Source organism: Phyllobates terribilis, unplaced genomic scaffold (genome assembly GCF_046119375.1).
Source record: "Phyllobates terribilis strain yellow unplaced genomic scaffold, ASM4611937v1 Scaffold_3__8_contigs__length_932513732, whole genome shotgun sequence".
Classification (NCBI taxonomy): Eukaryota; Metazoa; Chordata; class Amphibia; order Anura; family Dendrobatidae; genus Phyllobates; species Phyllobates terribilis.
In genome coordinates this window covers 336,694,173-336,722,033 of record NW_027362763.1, presented here as the reverse complement: position 1 = coordinate 336,722,033, position 27,861 = coordinate 336,694,173, and the positions used below count along the sequence as shown (strand labels likewise).

The window sequence follows — 27,861 nt, the reverse complement described above, 5'->3', positions numbered from 1 at the left end:
AGATAATCCATTATACAGAACAGTAGACCATGAAGGATAATGCAGCCATCAGTGAGTGAATCCTTTTTTATAAACTCCATATATATACATTTATATGTTGTTTTATGCCATTGTTCATGATTATTTTTATTTTTTTTTATCACAGATTCAACATTTTGGAAATAGTATTATATCACCGACTTCAGCATAAGAATACATCAACACATTCTATGCAATGCAAAAATGATCTTGGGAGTACTGCATTTGATGTATAGGAATTTCCCAGCATCGAGAACCTTACCACAAGACCGTTGGTGTGTACTAAGGACATACAAAAATCCCCTGAAGGTTTTGTGACACAGTGTAGGCTTCCGAATTAAGTGAGCCCCAATAAATCCACAAAGACAGGGGATCTTATATAATTCAAACTGATCAATGATAACAGCTAAGAGAATCTGAAATAAAACTCCTACAATAGCCACAAGTTGGCCAAATACAGATCAACTACCATGAAATAAGCTCCTCAGCATAAAAACCTATCACTTGTGCCAAGACTCAAGCACCATGCAAAACAAATAAATAAGTGGAGGTGCCCAGTGGGAAAGAATCATGCCTCTGTCACTTGCTAGATCTCATTGGCTCATCCAGTAACAGTCCCGCCTATTGACACATGTCAAAAACTTTTTAGCACTTCTGCCAGTTGTCACTATAGTTGAGGTGTCCATACTTTATATCTACATGTACATCTCTACTAGATATTTATTTCTCTATTTATATCAAAAGAAGCTGAAGAAAATGAATTTTGAACCCTTGCCTTGTACAACTTTGCCATACCATCCTGATGCACACATATCACGGTGAGTGCTAACTACTTCATTTCCGACATACCCCTTTTCCTTGTTGTCATTAATTTTGCTGTTTGGCGGTAGTTTGAAATAAATATCTATATAGTAGCAAAAAAAATATATATATATATCTATATAAAAAATTAAATATATATACATGTATATATGTATATATAAATACACACACACTTTTTTATGTACCTGTAAATTATTGTAAAATCTTCATTAAAGTGTTTTTATGTATAGGTATGCAGCATGCAATTGCCCAAAATCTGTAAAGCTGGTCAGACACATGAAATATCTCCCAATCATTGGAAGAATCAACTCAATTTGGTGATATCTGCTGAGAATCTGATGCCTGTGGTGATCACACACATAAGAGTATCAAAACTGGTGCTGTTAAAATAAACTAGTCTGCCAATAATCTGCAGATAAATATCTCATGTGTGTGGCCAGTTCAGCAAGCTGATCAGGTTCTTTTCAATGGACAATTACATTTGTGACTAGTAAATGCTTGTAATTTAATTTGGGAATCAATGGACAGAAATAGCACTGATTAAGGGCTCATGCAGACGTCCATGCAAATCAGTCTGAGCAGGGAACCACAATACACGGACTGGCTGTGGGTCTCCCGACCGAAGCATGACAGCTTCATGTATTTCTACTGTATGAGGCTGTAATGCTTAAGTCGGGAGACCTGCGGCCAGGCTCTGCATTGTGGTCCGAGATCCACGGATGTCTGCATGAGCCCTATATGATAAAGATTGTGACACATTCATTTTAAGTAGGAAAATAATATAGAAACATTTTTGATGGCCAGTGTTGTTAGGATTTTGCTAGCCAGGAATGATTTCATTCATTAATGTTCACTCAGAGCAGCACTTCATGTTCTGATAATATAATGATATACAATGAATAATTAATTAATGTATAGAGATGTATTATGAAAGTAGAACACTGTATAAATGTTTACAGCTTTCATAATTACCTTTTGTTGTGTTATGTGGCAAATATTAATTAGTATTTCTCGTGTTGATAATTGTTTTCTATTATTCAGGATATCCTTAAAGACCAAATGTTCTAAAATTATTGGTGATCCATTTATTAATAGGCATTTGAGACATGAAACAAAAGTTTTTTTTGTTAATAAATGTGCTTTACAGCTTTTCTGATAGCATTCATCATACAACCAGTGGTTATAATAATGCATCTCAGTGCTATGATAACAGAAGTGTTCTGCTTACTGGATTTCACATCCACATACAGCTGACCTGTAGGATCCTTTATGTATAGTTACTTTATTACTTGACATAAAGGGAAAATGGAAAGTGAATCTAATACTGAATAAAACTGTACAGAAGAGAAAACTAACTATGCATGTCCTCGCTTATACACCCTGTAACATCCTTGTTCACATGTACACACAGACTTTCAGAAACCACTATTGGATTCAGAAACACCTAACAATGCTATAAGTTTGGCTTATTAAATGTGTTCACCCTGTTGGACTTTAATATTTTACTGTTGTAACCATGTTTAATCAGATTGGATATAATATACCTTGACACACATAAAAACAATATTCTATGTCCAGTGTGTCTACAAAATCTCTAAGTTCATTTGGGTGCATGAGAGAATAATTCGGTTTTAGCAATGAATTTCTAATAGATCGAGGTCCAGACTTTGACTTGTTCACTCGAACAAATACTGTACATTGCCTCCCTCAAACCACTCCATCCACACTGCCTAAAATCAGTAATAGTGACCACATTTTGACTATTATTTCCTTATGTACGTATTTATCATTAAATATTTTGCTTGCTTATATACTTGATTTTTTTTAACAACTATTCAGGAAATAATTTGATATATGTAAATTAGTGATACGATAGCTCATGAGAACCACATGTGAGACATATTATGCAGTCACACAAAGAATTATAAAGTCCAGTTGGATCTGGCGATTTAGTTTTAACTATATTTTTCAGATCACATTAACCTTCTGTGTGGAATGCCTTTACATCACTAATTGTGCTTATTATTACTATACATCTCCTTATAGGACTATTTAGACTAATTATTCTTACGTGTGAGTTCTGACTAATAAAAGCCCCCATACACAGTGGACTAATGTCAGCTGGGGGCGCCAGCTGACTGATGGTCGGGAGAGATGTCGACCATGCATGTCCAATTTCAGACTTCCGATGGTATTGTTCTACCCCAGATAAGCCACTAGCTGACGTGTCAGTCTGTAACTTTCTTTTGGATAACATAGGAAAGTTCGTTCCGCAGATCGAGTGATCCTTTGTAGGAAAGTGTTGGCTGAGATGGCTGTTGGCCATACGATCTACTGAAACATCATTCGGCCAATAGGCATCTAATGTGTATTGGCAGCTTAAGAGTCCAGCCAACCTTGAGAATATAGGTGCCATTTGTTATGCAATTTCAAAAAAGGTAGAGTGAAACCTTTAGTAACTTTTATAACTTGATGATAAGTGGTTGTCAGACTCCTGGGACCCCCACTGATCCCAAGAGTGGGGCTCTAAAATGCTCTGTTAGAATGGAGCAGTGGCCTCGGAGAGGGATCTAGGGCACCGTACAAAAGATTCTGGGCACATTTCCCTCTCATTCGGTGCCAGCAACGCTAATGTGCCATGCAGGGGTGAGCACAATACAAACAGCTCCTGTGCAGAAACTACATATACACTCTTTCTTCAAATACCTCTGCATGGTGCATGCTCGTCATGTCTCTAACACTTCACCAATCATTTTTCAGTCAAAAAATATATTTGCTTGGTCTTTTAAATCTAATAGATAGTAGGAAACTGCTTTTTGTCGCACATGTATTAATTTTGTGTGGCAGCTTGTCTGTGGTGGTTAACAGTTTATCTGTTCCGGCGAGCCCCTTGTACATCTCTGCAGGAAAGAGCAATATAATTCTCCCGAAAGAACTAGGGTTTATAGAGTAGAGGATCTAAATGGCAACTATTAACTGGTCTCATTTAAAGACATCATGTGGTTTTAATACAGCACGGTGTAGATTAAATGCAGTTGGTGAAAACTGTTCTCTAGGTCTGGCTTTTCTTTTCATCAACCTTGTGAACTGTATCATGGTTTAGTATGGTGACACTGTGTACTATGCAGATGTATGGGGCTTCAACTTCATTTCCACTTCTAACACTGCCAACGTATAATTGATTTCAGGTCACAGGAATCATTTTCTGGAGTATCTACTTACTTTATTATATTATATACTAATTTATTATTACTGGGGGTTAATATTTTTACCACTTTACAAGTTATCTTTATACTTTGCTTTGATGAACTTATGACAGATATTATACACTGAAAACAAAGTCTTCTGCATAGTGCATTAATATGAATTTGGCTAAAGTATTGAACTTGTTTTATAAAAAGCAGCAATTATATCACATTCACAAGGAAATAACAAGAAAAGTCATAACTATAGGTATAATGCTGAAAAGAAATTAATTTCTAAGGGTATGTGCACATGGCATATGTGAAGCCACCTGAAAAACCTTTCAATAAATGTTGAAAATAATGAACATACTGATAGGTCCAGAAATATTTGGACAGTGACCTAATCTTCGTGATTTGGGATTTGCATGCCACTATTTTGGATTTAAAATGAATGCTATTGAATTGTAGACTTTCAGGTTTAATTAAAGGGATTAAACAAAAATATCCTGTGAAACATTTAGGAATTGCACCTATTTTTCGACAAAGCCTGCTCATTTCAGGGGTTATCATAAAATGTTCATTTTTAATACTTTGTAGAGAACCCTTTGCAGGGTGCCTGAAGTCCAGAATCCATTGACGTCAAATGCTGGGTTTCCTCCTTTGTGATGCTGTGCCAGGCCTTTACTGTAGCTGACTTCAGCTGTTACTTGTTTGTGAGTCTTTTTGCTTTGTTTTATCTTAAGCATATGATATGCATGAGATCTGATGATTGACTTGGCCATTGAAAAATATTCTACTTCTTTGCCTTAAACTCCAGGATTGCTTTCTCAGTATGTATTGGGTCATTGTCCATCTGTACTGTGAAGCGGTTCAATCAAGAGTTGGTTGAATCTGAGCATGAAGTATAGCCATGTACACTTCAAAATTCATCCGGTTGCTTCTGTCTTCCGTCACATCATCAACATACACTAGTGACCCAGTAACATTGGAAGCCATGCATGCCCATGCCATCACACTGTCTCAATTATGTTTTACAGAAGTTGTGGTGTGCTTTGAATCATGAGCCATTCCAAGCCTCCTCCATACTTTCATCTTCCCATCATTCTGATACAGATTGATTTTAGTTTCATCTGCCCAAAGAATGCCTTTCCACAACCGGGCTGGCTTCTTTAGATTTTTTTTGGGCAAAGTCTAAACTGGCCTATTTTTAAGGCTTATTAATGGCTTGCACCTTATGGTGAACCCTCTGCATTTGCTCTCATTAATTCAACACACCCATCGGCATTCAGGTCAGCCTCCGCACATAAGAGCTGATGAGTAGGCATGGATGTCTGACATCTGTGCCGTCCTCCAAAACTTTGAGGACTCCACCAAGATGGTGAGCGGCGATGACGCAATAATTAGCGTTACCATCCCGCTTCTTTGTCTACTGAAACGGTCGCTGCTCACAATTAAAGAGGAGGCATGGCAGGCAGAGCAAGGAACTATACAGGGTGATGCTACTCAGCCCAGCCTCATCTCATCTCGATGCGGATTGGTAGATAATGAGGAGGCGGAGGAGGAAGAGAACATAGACAGTCGTGCTCTTGGTGAGAACAGGGAAGTCTTGGCTGTTGGCAGTCTGGCACACAAAGCTGACTATATGTTCCGCTGCCTTTATCATGACCATTGCATTGTATGCATTTTGGGCATTACAGAAAACTGTCACGGCACAAGAGAATTCTTGGAGACGGAAGTGTGAGGTTCTGATTAAGGAGGATGTCAGTCTTAGATCAGTTGCAGAATGGAGGGCACGGGAGGGGTGATGATACACAGAAATGAGGGATGAGATATAGTCCGGTGCAGAACTGTGGACAGGTTGTTGGGCGAGAGAGATAAGTTTGTATTGTATTCTGTAGTGATTATTTAATATAACCAGTGCAATGACTGGCACAGGGTAGAGGCATCATTGAAGCGGCTTGATAAAAATACTACCCTGGCTGCTGCATTCAGAAGGGATTGGAGATGAGACAGTTTGTTTAGAGGGAGACTGATTAAAAGAGAGTTGCAGTAGTGAATAAGAGAGGCAGTAGAAGTTTTTGCAGTATGAAAGGTGAGAAAAGGTTGAATTGTGGAGATGTTTTTAAGGTGAAGGTGATATGAGCGAGTGAGTGATTTTCCACATTGAATAAACGAAAGTTGTGTGTCAAATATGACTCCAAGACAGCAAGTGTGCCAAGTGGGAGTTATGGTGCCACCATCTAAAGGAAATTGCAAAGACAGGTATAGTTAGGTTAGTAGAGGGAAGAAACCGAACTAGTTCATTTTTGGAGATATTAAGTTCAGGCTCTTGTTGAAGAATTATAAGAAAAAAAAATTCCCATCTGACAACGCTGGCGGCAGAGGTCACAGTCCGACAGTTCATTGGACAACCAAAGAGTTCAAGCGAGGGAGACACGAACCAGATGCGACATAGGAAGGAGAACGCTTTAAAAGGTCTGGGACAGTTTCCTCAGACCCTCCCAGCGCCCAGGCCCTGATACACGGGATACTCTGATAAGGAGGGAAACGTTTTGAAAGATGCTGAAGGACTACCTTGGCGACCATACCAGTGTCCTCCATGATTCCTCTCTGTCTCTGTGCCTTACAATTGTTAGGAATCCAAACTGGACATGTGGCATGAATAGTGTTGAGCGAGCACTAAAATGCTCGGGTGCTCGAAGCTCGGGCCGAGCACACTGTGATACTCGGGTGCTCGACCCGAGCAACGAGACCAATGTTAGTCTATGGGAGACCCGAGCAGTTTTGCGGCGACACCCCCGGCAGTCTGTAGAAAGCCTAAAAAGTGCCCAAAACGATAGTGACAGTGCTCAAATGACATGGGGACAGCATGGGGATCGTCCCAGGAAGCATTTCTGACCCACAGGTAACTGCTGTCAACAACGCGGTCAGAAGTATTAAGCCACTATTACGGGCTCACAATAAAACGTTCAAAAACTAAACTGAAACTGCTTTCCTGTGAAATATGTTAAGGAACATCCTTTCCAGGGTAATGACTTGTGTATAAGGTAAAATAAATAACCAAAAACAAAAATACTCCTCCACACTTTGGGCTATGTTCACAAGTAGCATTTTTTATGCATTTTTGCACTTTTGTATTGCTTTCAACCGTGACAAATGCATTCACCGGGAAGTGTAATTTAAGCATTTTACAACCTTATCTCTGACACCCAGGTCACTGCCTAAAAGTGTGCCCATCAGAAGTGATCCTTGCCGCATCAGAAGATGCCGACTTGCAACTATCCCCCTGCAAGTCCTTGTCCCAGGGCAGTGTTCAATTGTACCTCCCCCATTTCTTGCAATGCAAGCGCAAGTATGCTGCCTGCCACCCACCCACCCCCAGGCTGCAATACCATACTGCTTGCTTACTTGCACTTGAAATTGGGCCTTTTAGGAATGTGGAGGCAGAATCTGGCCACCACGTCATGGCTGCGTCGGCAGCCTGGTATCCATACTCGGTCCTCAGCCACCCCGTGGCTGGGTGCCCACACACGGTCCCCAGCCGCCTGGGGGCGGCCGGGTGTCCATAAACGGTCCCCAGCCACCCCTATTTGTCCTGGTGCGCCTTATACACAAGCGCACATACCAAAACTTTACCTGTGCCCTCCCCAGTGCATTTAGTGGGAAGGACAGCCTAACCACAAACACGTGGACAAGTGAATGTGGCCAGGGATGGTCCATCTCACTGACGCCTTCACACTGGGTTAATATTGTGGAAGCCGGGAGACAGTTGGACACTGGGATGCAACACGTCCTCCAGACATAGAGGATTGCGGGTCCTGGGTCAATCAGACTTCAACACAAAGTTCAGAAGGTAGACAGCAGCAGTGGTCGGCTTCCCACACAACGAGTAAATTATTCATGATCATGAGGCCGTCCATCTCCTTAGCTTTCTGTGCCTTGGAATGCAAGCGCATGTATGTAGTAGCGGCTAGGCCTGAGGTGGTCAGCGTTTTGGCGCATATCCTACCTCCTCCGAGGATTGCTGGATGTTTTCCTGCTACTATCCCAGTTCTATGACTCACGTTAAAACAAAGCTTCAGGTGATGAATGATGGATGAGGTGGTGGCAAAGTAGAAAGAGCAGGAAGAACAGGGACCATTCACATCAATATCAGGCCAGTCATTCACACATGTCTTGTAGGATATGTTTCTGTACTAAAAGGAGCAGTTCGGCTACACAATTATAGGGCATACAGTGAGTGCAATGCCTACCAAAAATTCGAGGCACTCCAATGCCTCTTGGAAGTGACATGGAGGTCAGATGGCCTTAACTAAACCATTTTTTCCATTTATAGCAACTGGGTCTCCTGTACACTGTTGGCCTAAGCAGTGAATGGAGGGCTTTCCAAAAATTATGAGGAACTGCAATGCCCCTTGAAACAGACGTGGAATACAGCGTATTAAAAACCTTCTACCCATTATTGGGGAGTGGGGCTCCCTTAGTGTTCGCCTATGCATTGAAAAGCAAAAACTGACTAAAATTAGGAGGAAATGCAATGCCCGTTGGAAGAGTCGTGGAGGTTAGAGGTAGTTAAAAACAACATTTCAATGCCCCTTGGAAGAGCTGTGGAGTTCAGAATGGTTTAACAAGACGGTTTTAATGCCCCTTGGAAGAGACGTGGAGTTCAGAGTGGTTTAACAAGACGGCTTTAATGCCCCTTGGAAGAGACGTGGAGGTCACTGTAGCTTAACAAGACGGTTTTAATGCCCCTTGGAAGAGACGTGGAGGTCACAGTAGCTTAACAAGACGGTTTTAATGCCCCTTGGTAGAGATGTGGAGTTCAGAGTGGTTTAACAAGACGGTTTTAATGCCTCTTGGAAGAGTCATGGAGGTCACAGTAGCTTACAAGACGTTTTAATGCTCCTTGGAAGAGACGTGGAGGTCAGAGTGGTTTAACAAGATGGTTTTAATGCCCCTTGGAAGAGACGTGGAGGTCACAGTAGCTTAACAAGACGGTTTTAATGCCCCTTGAAAGAGACGTGGAGTTCAGAGTGGTTTAACAAGACGGTTTTAATGCCCCTTGGAAGAGACGTGGAGGTCAAAGTAGCTTAACAAGACGGTTTTAATGCCCATTGAAAGAGACGTGGAGGTCAGAGTGGTTTAACAAGATGGTTTTAATGCACCTTGGAAGAGACATGGAGGTCACAGTAGCTTAACAAGACGGTTTTAATGCCCCTTGAACGAGATGTGGAGGTCAGAGTGGTTTAACAAGATGGTTTTAATGCCCCTTGGAAGAGACGTGGAGGTCAAAGTAGCTTAACAAGACGGTTTTAATGCCCATTGAAAGAGACGTGGAGGTCAGAGTGGTTTAACAAGATGGTTTTAATGCACCTTGGAAGAGACATGGAGGTCACAGTAGCTTAACAAGACGGTTTTAATGCCCCTTGAACGAGATGTGGAGGTCAGAGTGGTTTAACAAGACGGTTTTAATGCCCCTTGGAAGAGACGTGGAGGTCACAGTAGCTTAACAAGACGGTTTTAATGCCCCTTGGAAGAGACGTGGATGTCAGAGTGGTTTAACAAGACGGTTTTAATGCCCCTTGGAACAGACGTGGAGGTCACAGTAGCTTAACAAGACATTTTTAATGCCCCTTGGAAGAGACGTAGAGGTCACAGTAGCTTAACAAGACGGTTTTAATGCCCCTTGGAAGAGACGTGGAGTTCAGAGTGGATTAACAAGATGGTTTTAATCGCCCTTGGAAGAGACGTGGAGGTCAAAGTAGCTTAACAGGATGGTTTTAATGCCCCTTGGAAGAGACGTGGAGGTCAAAGTAGCTTAACAAGACGGTTTTAATGCCCATTGAAAGAGACGTGGATGTCAGAATGGTTTAACAAGATGGTTTTAATGCCCCTTGGAAGAGACGTGGAGGTCACAGTAGCTTAACAAGACGGTTTTAATACCGCTTGGAAGAGACGTGGAGGTCAGAGTGGTTTAACAAGACGGTTTTAATGCCCCTTGGAAGAGACGTGGATGTCATAGTAGCTTAACAAGACGGTTTTAATGCCCCTTGGAAGAGACGTGGAGGTCACAGTAGCTTAACAAGACGGTTTTAATGACTCTTGGAAGAGATGTGGAGTTCAGAGTGGTTTAACAAGATGGTTTTAATGCCCCTTGGAAGAGACGTGGAGGTCAAAGTAGCTTAACAGGACGGTTTTAATGCCCCTTGGAAGAGTCATGGAGGTCACAGTAGCTTAACAAGACGGTATTAATGCTCCTTGGAAGAGACGTGGAGGTCAGAGTGGTTTAACAAGATGGTTTTAATGCCCCTTGGAAGAGACGTGGAGGTCACAGTAGCTTAACAAGACGGTTTTAATGCCCCTTGAAAGAGACGTGGATGTCAGAGTGGTTTAACAAGACGGTTTTAATGCCCCTTGGAAGAGACGTGGAGGTCAAAGTAGCTTAACAAGACATTTTTAATGCCCCTTGGAAGAGACGTAGAGGTCACAGTAGCTTAACACGACGGTTTAAATGCCCCTTGGAACAGACGTGGAGTTCAGAGTGGATTAACAAGATGGTTTTAATCGCCCTTGGAAGAGACGTGGAGGTCAAAGTAGCTTAACAGGATGGTTTTAATGCCCCTTGGAAGAGTCATGGAGGTCACAGTAGCTTAACAAGACGGTTTTAATGCTCCTTGGAAGAGACGTGGAGGTCAGAGTGGTTTAACAAGACGGTTTTAATGCCCCTTGGAAGAGTCATGGAGGTAAAAGTAGCTTATCAAGACGGTTTTAATGCTCCTTGGAAGAGACGTGGAGGTCAGAGTGGTTTAACAAGACGGTTTTACTGCCCCTTGGAAGAGACGTGGAGGTCACAGTAGCTTAACAAGACGGTTTTAATGCCCCTTGAAACAGACGTGGAGTTCAGAGTGGTTTAACAAGACGGTTTTAATGCCCCTTGGAAGAGACGTGGAGGTCAAAGTAGCTTAACAAGACGGTTTTAATACCCATTGAAAGAGACGTGGATGTCAGAGTGGTTTAACAAGATGGTTTTAATGCCCCTTGGAAGAGACGTGGAGGTCACATTAGCTTAACAAGACGGTTTTAATACCGCTTGGAAGAGACGTGGAGGTCAGAGTGGTTTAACAAGACGGTTTTAATGCCCCTTGGAAGAGACGTGGATGTCACAGTAGCTTAACAAGTCGGTTTTAGTGCCCCTTGGAAGAGACGTGGAGGTCACAGTAGCTTAACAAGACGGTTTTAATGCCCCTTGGAAGAGATGTGGAGTTCAGAGTGGTTTAACAAGATGGTTTTAATGCCCCTTGGAAGAGACGTGGAGGTCAAAGTAGCTTAACAGGACGGTTTTAATGCCCCTTGGAAGAGTCATGGAGGTCACAGTAGCTTAACAAGACGATTTTAATGCCCCTTGAAAGAGACGTGGAGGTCACAGTAGCTTAACAAGACGGTTTTAATGCCCCTTGAAAGAGACGTGGAGTTCACAGTAGCTTAACAAGACGGTTTTAATGCCCATTGAAAGAGACATGGAGGTCAGAGTGGTTTAACAAGATGGTTTTAATGCCCCTTGGAAGAGACGTGGTAGTCACAGTAGCTTAACAAGACGGTTTTAATGCCCCTTGGAAGAGTCATGGAGGTCACAGTAGCTTAACAAGACGGTTTTAATGCCCCTTGGAAGAGACGTGGATGTCAGAGTGGTTTAACAAGACGGTTTTAATGCCCCTTGGAACAGACGTGGAGGTCACAGTAGCTTAACAAGACATTTTTAATGCCCCTTGGAAGAGACGTAGAGGTCACAGTAGCTTAACAAGACGGTTTTAATGCCCCTTGGAAGAGACGTGGAGTTCAGAGTGGATTAACAAGATGGTTTTAATCGCCCTTGGAAGAGACGTGGAGGTCAAAGTAGCTTAGCAGGATGGTTTTAATGCCCCTTGGAAGAGACGTGGAGGTCAAACTAGCTTAACAAGACGGTTTTAATGCCCATTGAAAGAGACGTGGATGTCAGAATGGTTTAACAAGATGGTTTTAATGCCCCTTGGAAGAGACGTGGAGGTCACAGTAGCTTAACAAGACGGTTTTAATACCGCTTGGAAGAGACGTGGAGGTCAGAGTGGTTTAACAAGACGGTTTTCATGCCCCTTGGAAGAGACGTGGATGTCACAGTAGCTTAACAAGACAGTTTTAATGCCCCTTGGAAGAGACGTGGAGGTCACAGTAGCTTAACAAGACGGTTTTAATGACCCTTGGAAGAGATGTGGAGTTCAGAGTGGTTTAACAAGATGGTTTTAATGCCCCTTGGAAGAGACGTGGAGGTCAAAGTAGCTTAACAGGACGGTTTTAATGCCCCTTGGAAGAGTCATGGAGGTCACAGTAGCTTAACAAGACGGTTTTAATGCTCCTTGGAAGAGACGTGGAGGTCAGAGTGGTTTAACAAGATGGTTTTAATGCCCCTTGGAAGAGACGTGGAGGTCACAGTAGCTTAACAAGACGGTTTTAATGCCCCTTGAAAGAGACGTGGATGTGAGAGTGGTTTAACAAGACGGTTTTAATGCCCCTTGGAAGAGACGTGGAGGTCAAAGTAGCTTAACAAGACATTTTTAATGCCCCTTGGAAGAGACGTAGAGGTCACAGTAGCTTAACAAGACGGTTTTAATGCCCCTTGGAACAGACGTGGAGTTCAGAGTGGATTAACAAGATGGTTTTAATCGCCCTTGGAAGAGACGTGGAGGTCAAAGTAGCTTAACAGGATGGTTTTAATGCCCCTTGGAAGAGTCATGGAGGTCACAGTAGCTTAACAAGACGGTTTTAATGCTCCTTGGAAGAGACGTGGAGGTCAGAGTGGTTTAACAAGACGGTTTTAATGCCCCTTGGAAGAGTCATGGAGGTAAAAGTAGCTTATCAAGACGGTTTTAATGCTCCTTGGAAGAGACGTGGAGGTCAGAGTGGTTTAACAAGACAGTTTTACTGCCCCTTGGAAGAGACGTGGAGGTCACAGTAGCTTAACAAGACGGTTTTAATGCCCCTTGAAAGAGACGTGGAGTTCAGAGTGGTTTAACAAGACGGTTTTAATGCCCCTTGGAAGAGACGTGGAGGTCAAAGTAGCTTAACAAGACGGTTTTAATACCCATTGAAAGAGACGTGGATGTCAGAGTGGTTTAACAAGATGGTTTTAATGCCCCTTGGAAGAGACGTGGAGGTCACATTAGCTTAACAAGACGGTTTTAATACCGCTTGGAAGAGACGTGGAGGTCAGAGTGGTTTAACAAGACGGTTTTAATGCCCCTTGGAAGAGACGTGGATGTCACAGTAGCTTAACAAGACGGTTTTAGTGCCCCTTGGAAGAGACGTGGAGGTCACAGTAGCTTAACAAGACGGTTTTAATGCCCCTTGGAAGAGATGTGGAGTTCAGAGTGGTTTAACAAGATGGTTTTAATGCCCCTTGGAAGAGACGTGGAGGTCAAAGTAGCTTAACAGGACGGTTTTAATGCCCCTTGGAAGAGTCATGGAGGTCACAGTAGCTTAACAAGACGGTTTTAATGCCCCTTGAAAGAGACGTGGAGGTCACAGTAGCTTAACAAGACGGTTTTAATGCCCCTTGAAAGAGACGTGGAGTTCACAGTAGCTTAACAAGACGGTTTTAATGCCCATTGAAAGAGAAATGGAGGTCAGAGTGGTTTAACAAGATGGTTTTAATGCCCCTTGGAAGAGACGTGGTAGTCACAGTAGCTTAACAAGACGGTTTTAATGCCCCTTGGAAGAGTCATGGAGGTCACAGTAGCTTAACAAGACGGTTTTAATGCCCCTTGAAAGAGACGTGGAGGTCAGAGTGGTTTAACAAGATGGTTTTAATGCCCCTTGGAAGAGACATGGAGGTCACAGTAGGTTAACAAGATGGTTTTAATGCCCCTTGGAAGAGATGTGGAGTTCAGAGTGGTTTAACAAGACGGTTTTAATGCCCCTTGGAAGAGACGTGGAGGTCAGAGTGGTTTAACAAGACGGTTTTAATGCCCCTTGGAAGAAACGTGGATGTCACAGTAGCTTAACAAGACGGTTTTAATGCCCCTTGGAAGAGACGTGGAAGTCACAGTAGCTTAACAAGACGGTTTTAATGCCCCTTACAAGAGCCATGCAGTTCAGCATATTAAAAACATTATTCCCATTATTGGGGTGTGGGTCTCCCATAATATTTGCCTATGCCTTCCAAGCAAAAGCTGCCAAAAATTAGGACGGAGGAACTTGCAATGCTGGCAACACGGACCTCGGTCACCCTGGTGGTATAGTGGTGGTGGAGGCTGAGGATAAGGAGAAGAGCAAAAAACAGCCGAAATGAGGAAGCGTATACCCATGTGTGGGTGTGAAGCGGTGCATGGGAATACACCTCTCGAAATAACACAGTGGATTTGACTTTATGTTACTCTGCTGTCATTTGGTGGTGATGAGAAGTCTGGCCCAATCCAGCCCTTGTTCATTTTGATAAGGGTCAGCTTGTCAGCATTGTCAGTTGACAGGCGAGTGCGCTTATCAGTTACAATTCCCCCAGCGGCACTAAAAACATGCTCCGATAACACGCTAGTGGCAGGGCAGGCCAGAACCTCCAAGGCGTACAGAGCGAGCTCATTCCAAGTGTCCAGCTTGGATACCCAATAATTAAAAGGCACAGAGGAATCACGGAGGATGCTGGTACGGTCGGCAAGGTACTCCCTCACCATCTTTTGAAACTTTACACTCCTTGTGAGACTACCCCGTGCCTCAAGGCCTGTAAGCTGGGCGGGTCTCAGAAAACTGTCCCAGAACGTTGACAGTGTTCCCCTGCCTCTGCTGGATTGGCGTTGCATCTCTCTCGCTTGTACGCCTTGGTTGGGCAACGAACTGTGACCTCTGCCGCTAGAGTGTTCAGATGGGAATTTTTTTAACAGTTCTGCAGCAAGGGCCTTCTGGTACTGCCCAATTTTTGTAGACCTCTCCACCTCAGGAATAAGAGAGTGAAAGTTCTCCTTGTAGCGGGGGTCTAAAAGTGTCACCAACCAGTAATTACTGTCACCCAATATTTTGACAACGCGAGGATAACGGTTAAGGCAGCGTAACATAAAGTCAGCCATGCGTGCCAGACTGGTAACGGGCAAGACTTCCGTGTCCTCACCAAGATGACGACTGACCATGCTCTCCTCCTCCTCGTCCCCCCCCCCTGTCCTCAGGCTATCCACGCTGAACCAACGGTATGATAGTTGTACAGGTACTACCGTCTACAGCACATGATACCAGCTCCTGTTCTTCCTCCTCCTCTTCCTCTCCCTCATTGTCCCCCAATGCATGTTGGGATGAGATGAGGCTGGGCTGTGTGTAATCGCCCGCTACGTCTTCTGGATTCATCTCATCAAACTCTGGCTGCAATGCCTCCTCTTTAATTCTCTACAGAGAGCGTTGCAAAAGACAGACAAGTGGGATGCTGATGCTAATGATGGCGTCATTGCCACTCACCATCTTGGTGGATTCCTCAAAGTTTGTCAAGATGGTACATATGTCAGACATCCAGGTCCACTCCTGAGGTCTTATGTGTGGAGTCTGACCTGAATTTCAACGGCCTTGTTGCAGCTGGTACTCCACAACTGCTCTCTTCTGCTTACAAAACCTTTGCAACATGTGGAGGGTAGAGTTCCAACGTGTGGGGACATCACACACCAGTCGGTGTGCCGGAAGCTGCAAACGCTGCTGCAACACAGCAAGGGCGGCGGAAGTTGTAGCCGCCTTCCGAAAATGAGCTGATAGGCGGCGTACTTTGACAAGCAGATCTGGCAACTCGGGGTACGAATTAAGAAACCGCTGAACCACGAGATTAAGCACATGAGCCAGGCATGGTATGTGTGTGATCTCGCCTTGCCATTGTCACACATGGCCATGCCTGGATATAGGTTCAGCGGTCTCAGCCACAGATCTGCCTGCTCTTTCACAGCTCTCCACAACTCACAAGCAGTGTGAGGTTTCTCACCTAAGCTTATGAGTTTCAGCATAGCCTGTTGCCGCTTGGCTGAGGCAGTACTGCAGTGCTTCCAGCTTGTAACTGATGTGGTGATATCTGAGATGGAGGCTGTACATGAGGAGGAGGAGGAGGATGATGCGCAGGAGCTGTACACTGTGGGGGCAACTCTGACTGACATAGGGCCCGCAATCCTCGGTGTGGGGAGGATGTTTTCTGTCCCAAGGTCCGACTGGGTCCCGGCTTCCACTATGTTTACCCAGTGTGCCGTCAGGGAGATGTACCGTCCCTGGCCACAAGCACTTGTCCACGTATCCGTTGTCAGGTGGACTCTCCCAGTAACTGCGTTGTTGAGGGCACGGCAGATGTTTTTGGACACGTGCTTGTGTAGTGCGGGGATGGCACACCGGGCAAAATAGTGTTGGCTGGGGACCGAGTACTGAGGGACGGCCACCGCCATAAGGCTGCGGAAGGATTCCGTCTCCACCAGCCTAAAAGGCAGCATTTCCAATGCAAGCAGTCGTGAAATGTGCGAATTTAGGACTGTGGCCTGTAGGGCGTTGGCTGCGAATTTGCGCTTTCATTCAAAGGTCTGGGATATGGACAATTGAACGCTGCGGTGGGACGTGGACGTGAACGTTGATGCTGTTTCTTGAGAAACTGCCATAACAAGTGAAGACTGAGAGGAGGGGGCATCTTTGCATGCTGTATGGACAGGGGATTGCCTTGCACGCACAACAGGGGGTTATCTTACACGCACAACAGCGGAAGAAGCAGTGGTGACACCCGCTGACACTGGTCATGGACCCTGGGGTTCGCCCCACAAAGTCGGGTGCTTTGCTGCCATGTGCCTGATCATTCTGGTGGTGGTCAGGCTGGTAGTTTTGTCACCCCTGCTGATGCTGGCCTGGCAGGTGGTACAAATGGCCTTTTTGGGGTCATCAGCAGAGTCTTTAAAAAAATTTCAGACTCTGGAAGACCTACCGGTTGTACTGGCAACGTCCCTCGTGTTGGTGTTATGGGGAACGGTTGCCCGCCTTCTGTCTGCGGCCACCACACTGCTTCTTCCTGCCTGTTGGGGTACTCTGCCTCCCTCCCCCTGTGTGCTGCTGGCCTTGCTCTGTCCTCCTGCCACGTTGGGTCAGTTACTAGATCATAGACCACTTCCGCACCACGGTTCTCCTCCTCACTTCCTGGCAATTGTGTCTCGTCATCGTCCACCTCTTGTGACAAATTGCCAGCGTCGCCTTCCTGTGGCCGTGGCTGTTTAAATATTTGGCCATCGCTACATGGGATCTCCTCTTCCACCACTTCAAGTGGAGCAGGCGAGGGGCCCAAATATGGAAATGGACCAGTGAACAGCTCTTCAGAGTGTCCAACTCTGGGATCAATTGCTGTCTGACGACACTCGGCATGGTGGGAGGAAGGAGCATCAGGGTGAGGAGGAGTATGTAGTCGAGACTCACGGCTACTAACACTTGACCGTGTGGAAGACAGACCGGGGGTGGTGGTGCCCAGGTGACTGGAAGTATTATCTGCTATCCAATTAATAACCTGTTCACACTGATCAGTTCGCAATAGTGGTGCTGTTGTGTGCTTCCCTATTAATTCGGTCAAGAACTTGGAGCGAGAAGATGTGGCTGTTGGTTGTGGCACATTTTCACCTTGGCCATGGCCCCGTCCTCTGCACGCACCATCACCAGAACGTCCAGTTCCACGTCCCTTGCCACGCGCCTTGCCCATTGTAAATGAAGTAAAATAGCTTACACTCGCACTATCAATGGCAAAAAGGTAATAAAAAGTAGATTAGAACTGTGGAAGAGGAAAACCACAGTTCTAGTTATCTGGCCTACACCAGACTCTTTTAAACAGATATATTTGTGTCTGAACAGTCAGCGAGGCACTCAAAATGTTTTTCTTTATGCAAAAAAGGCAAAAAAGTGGATAATACAGAGAATTAGTAACATAGTAACATAGTTTGTAAAGCCGAATAAAGACTTGCGTCCATCAAGTTTGACCTGTTAGTTCTGTAATTGCTAAAGTTGATCCAGAGGAGGGCAAAAACCCCAAATGATTTAGCCAATCTTCACCTGAGGAAAAATTCCCTCCCGACTCTGAAACCAGCAGTCAAAATAAATCCCTGTATCAACCTACTATTTTATTTTATTTTTAAGTATATGCTGAAATCTGCCTGGTATCTAGAAATGCATCCAGTCCCCGCTTGAACTGGTGTAGTGAATCTGACATTACCGTCTCCTCACTCAGTGAATTCCATATTCTCACTGCTCTTACCGTAAAGAACCCCTTCCTATGCTGGTGCTGAAACCTTTTCTCTTCCAGTCTTAGTGAATGTCCTCTTGTTACCGTAATATCCCTCCTTTTGAACAAATCCCGGGCAAGATCTCTATACTGTCCCCTAACATATTTGTACACATTTATTATGTCGCCCCTCAACCTTCTCTTTTCCAGGCTGAATAGTCCTAGTTTTGCCAACCTCTCTGGGTATTGCAGTCCCTCCATTCCCTTTATTAATTTTGTTGCCCTCCTTTGTACCTTTTCAAGCTCATTTATATCCTTTCTATATATTGGGGCCCATAACTGAGCACAGTATTCCAAGTGTGGTCTGACCAGTGCTTTGTACAGTGGAAGAACAATGTTCTCATCCTTTGCAGCTATACCTCTTCTGATACATCCCATTACCCTGTTTGCCCTTACAGCAGCGGCCTGACTTTGGGCACTCCAATTTAGTTTGCTATCAATCAAGATGCCCAAGTCCTTCTCCATCTCTGAATTCCCCAATGATTTCCCATTCAGTGAGTACTGGTGACTTCCATTTTTCCTTCCCATATGTATGACCTTACATTTCTCCTCGTTAAACCTCATTTGCCATTTAATGCTCCACCTACCCACCTTATCCAAATCCCTCTGTAGGTCTGCACTGTCCTCTTTTGTATTAATTGTTTTACATAACTTTGTGTCATCTGCAAATATTGACATTTTACTATTTATCCCGTCGACTATGTCGTTAATAAAGATATTAAATAACATTGGGCCTAGTACAGACCCCTGTGGTACCCCATTAGTGACACTTACCCAATCTGAGAATATTCCATTTATAACCACCCTCTGCCTTCTATCCTTTAGCCAGTTAGCTACCCACTTGCAGACATTTTCCCCCAGCCCCATCATTCTCATTTTGTATACCAACCTATTATGTGGCACGCTATCGAACGCTTTTGAGAAGTCGAGATACACGACATCCACTGGTTCCCCCTGATCTACTCGAGAGCTAACCTCCTCGTAGAAGTCAATCAGGTTTGTTTGGCAGGAGCGATTCCTCATGAATAGTGTTGAGCGATACCTTCCGATATCGGGAAATATCGGATCGGATTGGATCGGACCGATACCGAAAAAGTATCGGATATCGCCGATTCCGATACCGGAAACCAATGCAAGTCAATGGGACAGAAATATCAGAATGAAAATAAACCCTTTCTTTCCTTGTAGGTTAATTCTACATGAAGGAAAACAACTAAGAATAATGTAGAATGTATTGGGGGAGGTGGGGGAGACAATAAAGGCATAGAGGTTTAGCCCAATCAAATGGAATAGCAGGAATTAATATTTTTTTTTAAGACGTTCTGAGTTACGGAAATATTGACTATGTTAAGTATTTTTATATTTTGTCAGATATTTATGTTTCACTACTTCCATGCTCTTCACCTTCTTTTTTACTTCTCCCACACTTTCTCCTTCATCATCTTCAGCATCTTTTTCATCCACTTCTTCTTCACCTTCTTCATCTTCTTCTTCTTCACCTTCTTCGTATTATTCTTTTTTTTTACATTCTTCATATTCTACTTCTTCATCTTCTTCATCTTCTTCTTCTTCATCATATTCTTATTTGTGGCAGGCATTCCTGTAGTTGTTATCTATAAAAGGTTGGACATTACACCTTTCGTTCTGCCCGTCACAAAAGATTTACAACAGGATTTGTCCGCGTTCAGTTTGGCCTGCAGCAGCAGGTCTTTTCCAGGGGCACCACGAGGAGGAACGGACTCACCCCCATACACTGCTTAGTCATCTTCTGCTTATAATTTAGATATTATCTTTTGCTCTGATTTTTAGTCTTATGCTTAATGTTCTTCCGCTTTTTGTTCTGCAGCTTCTTGTATTTCTGCTTCTTGGTTTTCTGTCTCTTGTTCTTCTGTATCTTGGTGCTTGTCTTCTCTTCTTTGTCCTCTTGGTCAACTTCTTCAGGGTCATCTTCTTGGTCTTCTTCGGGGTGGTCTTCAGGGTCGTAGTCTTCGGGGGTCCTCATCTTCGGGGTCCTCGTCTTCTTCGGGTTGGTCTTCTGGGTCCTCGTCTTCGGGGTCCTCGTCTTCTTCGGGGTGGTCTTCAGGGTCCTCATCTTCTTCGGGGTGGTCTTCAGGGTCCTTGTCTTCTTCGGGGTGGTCTTCAGGGTCCTCGTCTTCAGGGTCGTCGTCTTCGGGGTCCTCGTCTTCTTAGGGTTGGTCTTCAGGGTCCTCGTCTTCAGGGTCCTCGTCAGGGAGACCTAGAGTGATTACCAAGAACCATTTCAAAAAGCTTGAACTTGGAAATGTAGCAGAAGGTACAAGAAAGCTGAGGAACTACCGAGGACCAGCTGACGGTACTGGAACCCGGATGGGTAGCAGAAGGTACAAGAGCCAATGGAACTGCCGAAGACCAGCTGACGGTACTGGAACTCGGTTACTAAGCAGGAGGTACCTGTGCCAGAAAGCACTACCAAGGACCAGCAGACATTGGTGGAACTTGGATACCGAGAAGGAGGCACCTAATCCAAAGGCACTGCCGAGAACCAGCTGACGGTACTGGAACCCGGATGGGTAGCAGAAGGTACCCATGTAAAAAAAAGTTCAAGGCCGCGAGCCGGCCGCAGTTACCAAAACCCACAGTCCTACAGGGGGTGCTTGTCCTATTGGCACTATGGAACCAGCCTTCATTGCCAGATCCCGCAGCCCACATAGGAGTCACCTAAACTGCAGGCACTATAGAGTCGGCTAACCCGACCGCAACACGACAGGACAACGCATTGGAGGCAAAGTGACGTTGACACTACCCGGAAACAGCTGGCGTGCTGGAACCAGGCTGGGCAGGAGGGAGTACCCGTGCCAAAGTCACTGCCGAGAACCAGCTGACGGTACTGGAACCCGGATGGGTAGTAGAAGGTACAAGAGCAAATGGAACTACCGAGGACCAGCTGACGGTACTGGAACCCGGATGGGTAGCAGAAGGTATAAGAGTCAATGGAACTGCCGAAGACCAGCTGACGGTACTGGAACTCGGTTACTAAGCAGGAGGTACCTGTGCCAGAAAGCACTACCAAGGACCAGCAGACGTTGGTGGAACTTGGATACCGAGAAGGAGGCACCTAATCCAAAGGCACTGCCGAGAACCAGCTGACGGTACTGGAACCCGGATGGGTAGCAGAAGGTACCCATGTAAAAAAAAGTTCAAGGCCGCAAGCCGGCCGCAGTTACCAAAACCCACAGTCCTACAGGGATTGCTTGTCCTATTGGCACTATGGAACCAGCCTTCATTGCCAGATCCCGCAGCCCACATAGGAGTCACCTAAACTGCAGGCACCATAGAGTCGGCTAACCCGACCGCAACACGACAGGACAACGCATTGGAGGCAAAGTGACGTTGACACTACCCGGAAACAGCTGGCGTGCTGGAACCAGGCTGGGCAGGAGGGAGTACCCGTGCCAAAGTCACTGCCGAGAACCAGCTGACGGTACTGGAACCCGGATGGGTAGTAGAAGGTACAAGAGCAAATGGAACTACCGAGAACCAGCTGGCGGTGCTGGAACCCAGGGTAAATACTAAAAACAGAGTGGAGCCAGAGGTGTAATTGGAGCAAGTTTTAAATCCGTAGTACAGTGGATGTGGACAAAGCAGGAGAATTTGCCGGACACACAGCTGGGGATCAGCTGACGTTACTGAACCCCAATAACACTGGAGCAAGCGTTGACTGTGTAGACGGCACTTCTGAGCAGCAACTAGCGGTATTGGAGCCCAGGGTAAATACTAAAAACGGAGGAGCCAGAGGTGTATTTGGAGGAGGTTTTAAATCCGTAGTACAGTGGATGTGGACAAAGCAGGAGAATTTGCCGGACACACAGCTGGGGATCAGCTGACGTTACTGAACCCCAATAACACTGGAGCAAGCGTTGACTGTGCAGATGGCACTTCTGAGCAGCAACTAGCGGTATTGGAGCCCAGGGTAAATACTAAAAACGGAGGAGCCAGAGGTGTATTTGGAGGAGGTTTTAAATTCATAGTACAGTGGATGTGGACAAAGCAGGAGAATTTGCCGGACACACAGCTGGGGATCAGCTGACGTTACTGAACCCCAATAACACTCGAGCAAGCGTTGACTGTGCAGACGGCACTTCTGAGCAGCAACTATCGGTATTGGAGCCCAGGGTAAATACTAAAAACGGAGGAGCCAGAGGTGTATTTGGAGGAGGTTTTAAATCCGTAGTACAGTGGATGTGGACAAAGCAGGAGAATTTGCCGGACACACAGCTGGGGATCAGCTGACGTTACTGAACCCCAATAACACTGGAGCAAGCGTTGACTGTGCAGATGGCACTTCTGAGCAGCAACTAGCGGTATTGGAGCCCAGGGTAAATACTAAAAACGGAGGAGCCAGAGGTGTATTTGGAGGAGGTTTTAAATCCGTAGTACAGTGGATGTGGATAAAGCAGGAGAATTTGCCGGACACACAGCTGGAGATCAGCTGACGTTACTGAACCCCAATAACACTGGAGCAAGCGTTGACTGTGCAGACGGCACTTCTGAGCAGCAACTAGCGGTATTGGAGCCCAGGGTAAATACTAAAAACGGAGGAGCCAGAGGTGTATTTGGAGGAGGTTTTAAATCCGTAGTACAGTGGATGTGGACAAAGCAGGAGAATTTGCCGGACACACAACTGGGGATCAGCTGACGTTACTGAACCCCAATAACACTCGAGCAAGCGTTGACTGTGCAGACGGCACTTCTGAGCAGCAACTAGCGGTATAGGAGCCCAGGGTAAATACTAAAAACGGAGGAGCCAGAGGTGTATTTGGAGGAGGTTTTAAATCCGTAGTACAGTTGATGTGGACAAAGCAGGAGAATTTGCCGGACACACAGCTGGGGATCAGCTGACGTTACTGAACCCCAATAACACTGGAGCAAGCGTTGACTGTGCAGACGGCACTTGTGAGCAGCAACTAGCGGTATTGGAGCCCAGGGTAAATACTAAAAACGGAGGAGCCAGAGGTGTATTTGGAGGAGGTTTTAAATCTGTAGTACAGTGGATGTGGACAAAGCAGGAGAATTTGCCGGACACACAGCTGGGGATCAGCTGACTTTACTGAACCCCAATAACACTGGAGCAAGTGTTGACTGTGCAGACGGCACTTCCGAGCGCCAACTGGCAGTGTTGGAGCTCATGGATAATACTGAAAACAGAGGAGCCAGAGGTGTAATTGGAGCAACTTTAAAATCTGTAGTAGTGAGAATGTGGCCAGAGCAGGAGAAATTGCCTTCCGCACAGCAGGGGAACAGCTGACGTTACTGAACCCCAATAACAAGGCAGCAAGTGTTGACTGTGCAGACGGCACTTCCGAGCGCCAACTGGCGGTGTTGGAGCTCAGGGATAATACTGAAAACAGAGGAGCCAGAGGTGTAATTGGAGCAACTTTAAAATCTGTAGTAGTGAGAATGTGGACAGAGCAGGAGAAATTGCCTTCCGCACAGCAGAGGAACAGCTGACGTTACTGAACCCCAATAACACGGCAGCAAGTGTTGACTGTGCAGACGGCACTTCCGAGCGCCAACTGGCGGTGTTGGAGCTCAGGGATAATACTGAAAACAGAGGAGCCAGAGGTGTAATTGGAGCAACTTTAAAATCTGTAGTAGTGAGAATGTGGACAGAGCAGGAGAAATTGCCGTCCGCACAGCAGGGGAACAGCTGACGTTACTGAACCCCAATAACACGGCAGCAAGTGTTGACTGTGCAGACGGCACTTCCGAGCGCCAACTGGCGGTGTTGGAGCTCAGGGATAATACTGAAAACAGAGGAGCCAGAGGTGTAATTGGAGCAACTTTAAAATCTGTAGTAGTGAGAATGTGGACAGAGCAGGAGAAATTGCCGTCCGCACAGCATGGGAACAGCTGACGTTACTGAACCCCAATAACAGGGCAGCAAGTGTTGACTGTGCAGACGGCACTTCCGAGCGCCAACTGGCGGTGTTGGAGCTCAGGGATAATACTGAAAACAGAGGAGCCAGAGGTGTAATTGGAGCAACTTTAAAATCTGTAGTAGTGAGAATGTGGACAGAGCAGGAGAAATTGCCGTCCGCACAGCAGGGGAACAGCTGACGTTACTGAACCCCAATAACACGGCAGCAAGTGTTGACTGTGCAGACGGCACTTCCGAGCGCCAACTGGCGGTGTTGGAGCTCAGGGATAATACTGAAAACAGAGGAGCCAGAGGTGTAATTGGAGCAACTTTAAAATCTGTAGTAGTGAGAATGTGGACAGAGCAGGAGAATTTGCCGTCCGCACAGCAGGGGAACAGCTGACGTTACTGAACCCCAATAACACGGCAGCAAGTGTTGACTGTGCAGACGGCACTTCCGAGCGCCAACTGGCGGTGTTGGAGCTCAGGGATTACAGTTCAGGTGGTAGAAACATGAACAGAATAGGAGACCTGGATACTGTTGCCAACCAATTATTTATTCTGGAAGAGGACTGGCAAATTCATGAGAGATCCAGGCCTTGTTCATTTTGAGAAAAGTAAGCCGGTCAACGTTATCGGAGGATAGTCGCATGCGACGGTCTGTTAGTACACCACCTGCGGCACTAAAGACGCGTTCCGATAATACACTAGCAGCAGGGCAAGCTAGCACCTCCAATGCATACTGACTAAGCTCTGGCCATGTATCCAGCTTACAGACCCAAAACTTGAAGGGAGAAGAGCCGTCTGGGAGTACACTAAGAGGGCAAGACATGTAGTCTGTCACCATCTGACGGAAACGTTGCCTCCTGCTGACTGGAGCCGTCTGTGATGGTGTAGACATTTGTGGCGGCGGGGACACAAAACTTTGCCACATTTCGGCCATACTGGTCTTGCCTTGTGCTGAGGCGCTGCTTCTGCTCCCTCTTTGTGCAGAGCTTCCTCCACTGCCTCGACGCACTGAGCTGCTTTGTAAAGCACTAGCAGCACTGCTCTCGGTTGGAATGGAGAACATGATGGAATGCACCAGTGCGTCTTGGTACTCCCGCATTTTACGCTCCCGGTTCAACGGTGTTATGAGGCTTTGTAAGTTGTCCCGGTAGCGAGGATCTAGGAGGGTGGACACCCAATAATCAGCCGTGTTGAGAATGTGGGCGATGCGGCGGTCGTTTCTCAGGCACTGCAGCATGAAATCAACCATGTGCTGCAGACTGCCAACTGGCCAAGAAACGCTGTCCCCTGCTTGAGGCGTGATCTCTGCCTGCTCTGCATCACCCCACCCTCGCTCTAGATACTGACTACTAGAGCATTGTGTACCTCCCTCCTCTGGACAGATGTCTTCCTCATCCATTGACTCCTCCTCATCCTCCTCACAAAGTGTCCCCTGCCTAGGCCTTTGTGAGGAACCACGTTGCGCAGACTGTAGAGAAGCAGATGGCATTTGTGACTCCTCATCCTCCACCTCTTCCAAAACCTCGTCCCTTAGTGCTTGCAGTGTTTTTTCAAGCAGGCAGATAAGGGGGATAGTCATGCTGACTAGTGCATCATCTGCACTCGCCATCCGCGTGGAATAATCGAAGGCACGCAAAACGTGGCAAAGGTCCTTCATAGAGGCCCACTCAGTGGTGGTGAAGTGTGAACGGCGCGCACTGCGACTTGTTTGCGCCTGCTGCAGCTGGTACTCCATTACTGCTGCCTGCTGCTCACACAACCTCTCCAACATATGTAACGTTGAATTACACCTGGTGGGTAGGTCACATATGATGCGATGTTCCGGAAGACGTAATCGGCGCTGCAGAGCTGCAATGCGTGATCTTGCATTGCTGGAACGCCGCAAGTGAGCGCACTCTATGCGGACCTTGTGAAGCAGTGCATCAAGATCCGGATAGTCCCTCAAAAAACTCTGCATGACCAAGTTGAGCACATGTGCCAGACATGGGATGTGAGTGAGGTTGCCTAGGCCCAGAGCTGCCACCAGATTTCAGCCATTGTCACACACTACCATGCCTGGCTGGAGATTCGCTGGCACAAACCACACGTCGCTCTGCTGCTTGATGGCATTCCAGAGCTCCTGCGCTGTGTGGCTTCGATTCCCCAAAGAAATTAATTTTAATACGGCCTGTTGACGTTTGGCCACGACTGTGCTCATATTGGTCACCATAACAGGTAACCGTTCACGGGTCGATGTGGAGGTACACCGTGACGGCTCCTGCAGCGCTGATTCAGAGGAACTGGAGTATGAGGAGGAGTCAATGTGTACAGACTGGATTCCTGCAATCCTTGGAGTTGGCAGAACACGTACAGCGCCACTCTCAAGATTTGTACCCGGCTCCACAACATTTACCCAATGGGCAGTGAGGGAAAGGTATCGTCCATGCTTACTGGTCCACGCATCGGTGGTCAGGTGGACCTTGCTACTGATGGCGTTTTGTAGCGCATGTTTAATTTTTCCCTCCACATGATGTTGCAGGGCAGGGACGGCTTGCCTGCTGAAATAAAAGCGGCTGGGCACGTTGTATTGTGGGACTGCCAATGCCATAAAGTTACGGAATGTGTCAGTCTCCACCAGCCTGAATGATAGCATTTCAAGGGCCAGTAGTTTAGCAATGCCAGCATTCAGAGCCTGTGCTCGGGGGTGGTTTGCCGAGTATGGGCGCCTTTTCTCCCATGCCTGTGCTAACGATGGCTGTAGACTGGCCTGGGAGTGTGAGGATGACTGGGAAAGTGGTGCTGTGGGTGGAATTACACTGTGTTTATGTACAACAGTGCCAGAGATTCTTCCATGGCGATCCTGTGAGGAAGCCGAACCAGCTGTGTGTGAGCTGGAGGAAGAGGCTACAACACGAGCTGAAGAGGTGGTAGGTGGCGCTGTAGGTTGGCCTAGGTCTTCAGTGTGTTTTTGTAACTCCACCACGTGCTTGGTCCGCACATGTTTCCACATATTTGTGGTATTGAGGTTGCTGACACTTTCCCCTCTTTTCACCTTCTGATTACACAGCTTGCATTTGACAAAGCAAATGTCATCTGCAACTGTGTCAAAAAAGGACCAGGCACTGCAAGTCTTGGGAGCGCCCGCTTTGGATTTTGGAAGAGCCATGCTCCTAATGGGTGCCGAAGTGGAGGCTACAGGCAACCAAGTCTGCCCCCTCCCTCTCCCTCCTTTTTGGGCCGTTCGGGGAATCTCTTCCTCAGAGCTGCTCCCACCACCTTCCTGTCCCTCACGCCATGATGGGTCAAGGACCTCATCATCTACACCACCCTCTTCAAACAACTGCTTCTCCTGTGTAGTCTCGACAGCACAGTACGCACCAGAAAGTGGCACCTGAGTCTCATCATCAGATGCGTACTGAGGTGTGCTGCTGACCATAGGCACTGGCCCACCCGCCTCTTCAGATTCAGAGAGACAAAACGGTTGCGCATCACTGCATACTACCTCTTCTTCAAATTCTCGAATTCTGCTTGGCTGGCCCCCTCTTTCCAAGCCAAGAGATTCAGAGAACAGAAGTAGAGATGGCTCCTGTCCAGGGCTCTCTGACTGCCTGGGCAATTTGGCAGGTGGTGAAGAGACAGATGGGTGCTCTTCAGTGCTCAGGACCTGA

General features: G+C 46.1%; 1 protein-coding gene across 5 annotated transcripts in view; it reads left to right on the top strand.

The window, feature by feature from the left end:
- Positions 1-702: 702 nt before the first annotated feature.
- The window catches only part of TP63 (tumor protein p63), a 343,415-nt gene continuing 316,256 nt past the window's right edge, over positions 703-27,861 (top strand). For all 5 annotated transcript variants that reach the window (XM_073675174.1, XM_073675172.1, XM_073675173.1 and 2 more), the window contains exon 1: positions 703-836. In XM_073675174.1, the coding sequence (XP_073531275.1) occupies positions 718-836 (119 nt within the window). In that variant the 5' untranslated portion in view covers positions 703-717. The remainder of the gene's footprint in view (positions 837-27,861) is intronic.